At 37.5% G+C, this 6,839-nt stretch overlaps 1 protein-coding gene and 1 non-coding gene across 3 annotated transcripts; one reads left to right on the top strand and one right to left on the bottom strand.

Annotated features, from left to right (window-relative positions):
* Positions 1 to 2,169: 2,169 nt before the first annotated feature.
* Positions 2,170 to 2,241, top strand: TRNAT-UGU. Its single transcript has one exon. It is a non-coding gene; the product is annotated as a tRNA-Thr (tRNA).
* A 486-nt stretch (positions 2,242 to 2,727) lies between these two features.
* On the bottom strand, positions 2,728 to 6,596 carry LOC115963886 (serine/threonine-protein kinase-like protein ACR4). Of its 2 annotated transcripts, XM_031083111.1 has the most exons (2): positions 6,259 to 6,596; positions 2,728 to 5,725 (listed from the first exon to the last, which is right to left on the bottom strand). In XM_031083111.1, the coding sequence occupies exons 1-2, from the start codon at positions 6,266 to 6,268 to the stop codon at positions 3,075 to 3,077; spliced, it is 2,661 nt and encodes an 886-aa protein (XP_030938971.1). In that variant the 5' UTR covers positions 6,269 to 6,596; the 3' UTR covers positions 2,728 to 3,074. The 2 variants fall into 2 exon arrangements, with proteins under 2 accessions (XP_030938971.1, XP_030938969.1); XM_031083109.1 differs by having other exon boundaries at positions 2,728 to 6,596.
* Between the last annotated feature and the right edge of the window lie 243 nt (positions 6,597 to 6,839).

The following is a 6,839-nucleotide window of genomic DNA, read 5'->3' on the forward strand; positions in this document are numbered from 1 at the left end:
GATTGGGTCGGTTCCGGGTTGGGCATAAACCCGACCAGGATTGACCCGTGGACAGCCCTAATAATGTCCCATTAGTTCATTAATAAATAGTCTCATATAATTAGACAATGTAATTATTTATGTCATGCCAATAAATTGGATTTTAGGGCAAAAACCCTGATAGCATTCATCTTAGCCGTCCACATGTAAGGCGGATGATTCCCTTGTTGGAATACTTATCTCATCCTCCCCTTCCTTTCCTTTTGAGGCTTAGATGTTACAACAAGCTGTTGGAACACTGTTCAAGAGGGTCATTTAGCCATTAATGCAGCATGACTAGTTGGTGCAGTGCATTTAATATGGAGGAGATGGTTGTTTTTTCAAGAAGCTTCCTCTAACTTTTACTCAAGGATTTCATTGTTCCTTCGTCTGATAGCAACCTGTGAGTAACTTGCTAGCCTACACATGTCTGTCTATGTTTCTGAGCTTGCTTTTCTCCTTGGCTTGGGTTCTTAGTACAAACCCTGCTTGGGCTAGTCTTCTCGAAATACCAAGGCGAAGTCTTCCTATGAAAAGGTCTTTTTTGGGTTGAATCCTTTGCCCCTTGGACCCATGGTCCTTGGTTTGGGCCCACTTTTTTGTCATTTACACCTAATTGGGCCTCTTTGGGTGTCAACCTTAATGTAAGCTATAAGTGAAGAAGCATCCACAATTGAACATATCAAAGATTATTTAATCAAACTTGATCCCTAGTAAACTAAATTGATGGACACCTCTGTAATTGTTAAACTTTTATAAATATACACATACTATTCCTGACAATCTAAGTGATTCAAATCATTAAAATATAGTTTAAGTTAGGATCTAGAGACCTCTAAGATGTATATGATAAAATAAATAAATTTTTAAAAACAAGAAAGAAAGACAGAAAGAAGAGAACTCTTAAGTGTAGAATTCCCTAACACTCTATTTGACAATACTTAGAAGGGAAATTTATATTATAGACAATACTTATGTAAAGATATTAGAATTGAAAATGTAAATGGAAGGGGGAAATTTTTTTGTATGTGTTTGAATTTAAAGAAGAAGGGAAAGAGGCAACAGATGAATTTTGTATATCTTGTTTGGTTTATAGACCATTAATACTATAGAGTTTAATTTTGCGCTACGTGTCTCATCTAATGTAAGTTTTTTAATTTTTGTGCCAAGTGAGTCAATTCAATGTAGAAAATGAGGAGTTCAATAAAAATAAACCATTAAAGACTTAATCATATATATATACTCAATGCTTAGAGAAAATTTAATTAGATTCAAAATTGAATTTTGCTTTCGTTAGCTTTCCATAAAAATTAAATTATTTAGATTTTTGCTATTATTTTTTCTTTGAACTAATGAACATATTTTTTATACAGTTTCTATTCAGATATTCTGTATGCTAGGATCTTGAATGTAACAAATTCTAATTGAGTTGAACGATCTCATGCACCTATCCTCATTCAATTTAGGAGATACTATTGGACCAATTTATACATTTATTTTGTATTGTATTTAGTAAAACTTCATGGATAGTGATTGTGACTTGATATTGTCTATTTAGTATCCAATAATGATTTTTAAAATTATATACATAATAGCAGTGTAATGAGAAAGTTGGCATAACCAATATTATGAAAATAGCAAAAAAAAAAAAAAAAAAAACTATTTAATACCTCCAAATGTTGTGATTGAACTAATATCTTATATGTTTTATAACTCAAGCTAATGTCAATAGCACCACTACAATTCATCATTCCTATATGTAAGCATGAGTTGCATATTAGTACCATTAAAGTACAAAACTTTTAGCAAGTACCTTTTATTTATCAGCGCATCCACATTGGAGGAGCCATAAATTTAGTAATTTAGCTCCACCAAAAGCTATTTTACCATCTCACTTTACAAAATGCCTAACTTCAGTAGTTTTATTTTACCTTTCAATACAATAAATTAATATAAACAACACAGTAAAATAATAAAGAGCAAACACCATAGCCACCTCCACCACTCTACTCTGGAATAAGAATCCAAGTAATATACCTTTTTAATTTTAATTTTTGTTATTGGTTAAAACAAGATAGCATCTAGGGAAAAATTTGACCTCGTGCGAGCTCTTTTCGTTATTAAATTAAATTTGTCCATATCCTTCCAACGGCCCTTATAGCTCAGTGGTAGAGCGTCAGTCTTGTAAACTGAAGGTCCGTAGTTCGATCCTGCGTGAGGGCATTTTTGGAATTATATATTTTTTTCTCTTTGCTGCTTCCAACCCTGGGCTTCTCTTTGATCAAAAGTACAGCCCTATTTAATATTGGATCTGATCATTTAATTGGCAACTAAGAACAATTTGGCCACAAAGTTGTTTAAGAGTTTTAAAACTCCTTTAAATCCACAATTTTAAAGCACTACCTATTATAATTTATCAAACCTTCAAATATACTGAAGTGTTTTTCGGTTAAAACTCTATATCACAAGACATTTTGAAAATGGGGTTGTTTGAAAATTTTGTATAATAATAAAAAAGCCAAAGTAATTCTAATGTTTTCAATTCCACCTTAAAAATTTTATGCCAATTTTCTGTAAGGAATTACTACCAATACTGCAGAGTGCAGACCTTTTCCACACAATTGAGATGCATAAAACTTGTTCATTGCACAAAAGACAGCTAACCAACATTCAGAAAAACTCCAGTTAGTTAGAATTGAACACACAAAACAGGCAATTTAGCTTTACAACCAATTAGCTAAAAATGAAATAAGAAGAGTTACAACCAGTACAATGACCATAAAAGAATGGAATCTACTAAGATGCTAAATCTAATGTCCTGGAGATTGTAAAACTACCAAACTGTAAGATTGAATACATAAGAAACTAGGATGAAAGTCACAAAACAACATGGTGGTGGTCAATAGTAGTTTGTAACTGTAGCACTAGAAATCAAGAAAATTACAACCTCCCATTCTTCTTTTTACATTTCAGCCTCCAAGAAACTAATCCAAACCCAGCAAGACCAATCAAAAAATTTAAAACCTGACTTCTGCTTGAGAAGCTTTTAAGGCATTTTAGAAATTGTGCTGCAAGAACAAGCTCTCTTGAGGAGAAGCAGGACCAATCTCTTCCTCCAAACTCCTCAACCCATCACCAACACCACTTCCTGCATTTCCCTGATTTTTCGCTTCTGAGTTTTTCCCATCAACGTCTGCATCTGAGACTGATGACTTCCTCCTCTGGGAAGAAGTAACACTAGGAAAAGTTATCCATGAAGGTGCTCTAAACTCAAACCTTTGATCCTCAGCTTCCGGCACCTCAGTTTCTGAGACTGACCGATTCGAAGATCTTTGAGAGGACTTCTTGTGCAATCTACTACTTCCCAATACTACCTCAGTAGGCAAAATTGGTTGCTCATTGCTTGGACTACCCATTAGCTGTGCAAGCGCTCGCTCCAAAGCTGTTGTCACTTTATCCATTGATGGCCTCTCCTTCCCTCTCATTCTCACACATTTACAAGCCACATTTGCAATTCTTTTCAGGGCATCAAGATCAGAAGGAGGCTTCAAAGCGGGATCCAGAATTGCATTTAAGTCACTGGATTTAATCAAAGGAACTGCCCACTCAACTATATTCCCTTCTTCATATTGCATATCAATGGCTTTCCTGCCACTAAGAATCTCCAATAGCAGAACACCAAAGCTATAGACATCGGATTTGGTTGTAAGGTAGTGAAGCCTGTAGTACTCAGGATCAAGATACCCAAGAGTTCCTGCTGGTAGCTCAGCCAGTGGGGAGCTACTATCAGCAGGTCCCAATAATGACAAACCAAAATCAGCTACTCGGGCATTGTGTTCTTCATCGATGAGGATGTTTGAAGACTTAATGTCTCGGTGAATTACAGGTGGGCAAGCATAACCGTGCAAGTATTCAATCCCCCGTGCTGCTTGGACAGCAATCGTGACCCTTCGAATCCAATCCAGTTGCTCCTTCAGGGCTTTGTTTTTCCCATGAAGATGTTGATGCAAGGACCCATGAGCCATGAACTCATAAACAAGAAGCCTTTCACCACTTTCTTCACAATATCCAAGTAAATTCAGCAAATGGGCATGGTTCAACCTTGAAAGTAGATCGAGTTCTGTATGAAACTCATTTGAATTCTTTTGCTTGTTCGGAGATGTAATAGCCCTTTTAACTGCAACTACTGTCCCATCTTTCAAAACCCCTTTGAAAACACAGGAAAAACTTCCCTTCCCCACAAGGGTTTCTTCTTTAAACCCATCAGTGGCTCTCTCAAGTTCCTTATAAGTGAACATCTGAGCTCTCCTTATCTTCAGCTCTTCCAAGTCAGGACCTATCTTGCTGGTATCTTTTTGGAATGCAGAACCACCACCATTATTCTTCTTGGTCTTTGATCCTTTCCCTGAGCACTGACAATTCCGTAACTTGTAGCGTACATATAAAACTGCAGTTAAAGACACAATACTCACCAAGAAAACAGCAAAAGCAATCTCTGCAACAATGACTGGCCATTGCAGTGACAAAAACCTTTCATTCTTCTTTCCATTAATGCCATTGGCATATGAAGTACAATTTGAGAAGCATTCAGCTGAGAAACAACTTGAACAATTATAAGCACACTGCCTATCAGATTTCAAAGTGCATTCAGAACTTTGATACATTTCAGAAGAGCAGCCATTGCTGCATGGCATGCAAACGCGAGAATTAGGAGACTTGCAAGGGGCATTCTCAGGGCTAACTTCGTAGAAACCGGGAGCACATGGAGTAGGCTTGCAGAATCCTGGGGAGACAGCTATTGGAAGAGAATTAGGAAATCCAAGACCCCAACAAAAGGGTGCCAGAGATTTCCCAGCAAGAATTCCACAAGTGAAGTAATCCCCAGCAGCAATTTCATAAACCTTAGTGCTACTAGGAGAGGGGGTGCTTGGTTTGATGATGAAACCCCAACAAATAACTCCACGATCATAGCTCTTAATTCCACAAGCATGAAACTTTCCCCCCACAACAGAAAGCATTGGAACATTTGGAGCCGAGTCTACATTTCCTTGACCTGCATAGGCCACAGAGATTTCTTCCTCAATGTTCAAGCTCCTTCCCCAACAAAAAGCTCTAGAATTTACCCCCTCTAAAATCCCACAAACATGATATCCACCAGCTGCAATCTTCTGAAACCTCATGTTTTTAGGAATTAAGCTCACCACCTGGCTACTAGTGTCATCGCCCCAACAGAAAGCAGTTCTATTCTGAGAAAACAAACCACAACTGAATTCAGAACCAGCTGAAATCGACTCAAGCTGTCCATCAAACACATAGTTTTCAGTCATGTTATAGCCCCAGCAATCAACCAAAGAAGTGTTTCTGCGCCTTCCGGTTAAGGGTTTCCTCAAGCCGCATAAATGGTAATCGCCAGCACTGATTTCCAAGTACTCAGATCCTTTAATCATGGGCTGGGGAACACCCATTTGGATATAACCACTGCTACCCCAACAATAAGGTTGGTTTGAATCGGCTAGGAGCCCACAGACAAAGCCATCACCAGCTGTTAGACCCATAAATGGAAAATGAGCTGGAGTTCCATAGATTATAGCAGAGTTTGCACCATAACAGGTTACAAGATGTGATCCATCTGATTTTAGACCACAGAAAACAGGACCTTTCTCACCATAAGAAACGGCAATGGAAGACATGGAGCCTAAACCTGAAACTAACCACAATAAATCCGATAAAACCATAAGTTCCACGAGCAATCCAGCTCTCCAAGTGTTCATATTCATGACCCTATTGAGGGAACCTCCTACCAAACACCCCATTACAAAAAGCCTTCCCCAACTTTCAATGACTACAAAATACCCACTTAATAGAAAGTCTCATGCCTGTGTCTGTGCAAAAACAAAATCCAGCAGAGAACCACTATCTAGAAGAAAAATTTTGTCCTTCTGAAGCCATATAAGGAACTGAAAACCATTATACTCCCTTGCCCCCATGGCTAAGGAAAGACGAAACAAACTATATATATTGAACTTCCACAAATAAAACAGTAGAGTTGAAGTGAATGTGAAAAAAACTAACAACTACCCAGGTCAGAACTCCCAACTAAGACAATAATTTAGCAATAACAACCGGGAAAGCAACAACATAAAGAGAAACCCAACTACTTTTTCTGTTCTTCTCCCAGGCCAATGTGAGTAAAATTTAAATTTTTTTCTGTTTCTGCAGAGAGAAACGCTAAACACTTACCAGTAAACATAGATGCATGAGGGATTTCAGCAACTTTGGACAAAAAACACTATAGATCACATTAGGAATCATGGAGGACTTAGCTTGATTCTCTCAGGTTCATCCACAAAAAGCTTTTTATGACAAAAGCCTAGTACTACATCTCTTTCCATTTCACTGCACTGCATAGCACATCTTTTTACATATGGGAGAAGAGGTGAATGAATTGCATGAAAAGAAATCAAGATGGATGGTTGGAAGGCTATCGCTGTTGCAGGCAAGACTGTGTAGAGAGAAAGAGAAAAGAAAGAGTGAAAGAGAGAGGCTGCATTAAATGCCATAAAACTGCAGCTTCTGAAAATGAGCAATGTGTAGGTGAACACAATAAATGAGAAGTTAATGCCATTTTGATCTTTTCATGCCTAGATTACTGCTCACATGGTCACCAGTCTCAATTTTTTCTTTTTCTTTTTTCACTTTGTTAGGCTTAAACAGAAATATCTGCTCCATAGTCCATGCACTTTCTTCTCAATTCAAATTCTTTCATACCTTTGCCCCAAGACTCTTGCTTGTTGTCTAATTATGGGGTTCATCATTGTTGT

The sequence above is a fragment of the Quercus lobata genome, chromosome 10, assembly GCF_001633185.2.
Source record: "Quercus lobata isolate SW786 chromosome 10, ValleyOak3.0 Primary Assembly, whole genome shotgun sequence".
Lineage (NCBI taxonomy): Eukaryota > Viridiplantae > Streptophyta > Magnoliopsida > Fagales > Fagaceae > Quercus > Quercus lobata.

What these genes read in the sequence shown, in the direction of transcription:
- LOC115963886 (XM_031083109.1), bottom strand. Translation starts at nt 5,831, where the DNA reads ATGGGGTGTTTGGTAGGAGGTTCCCTCAATAGGGTCATGAATATGAAC.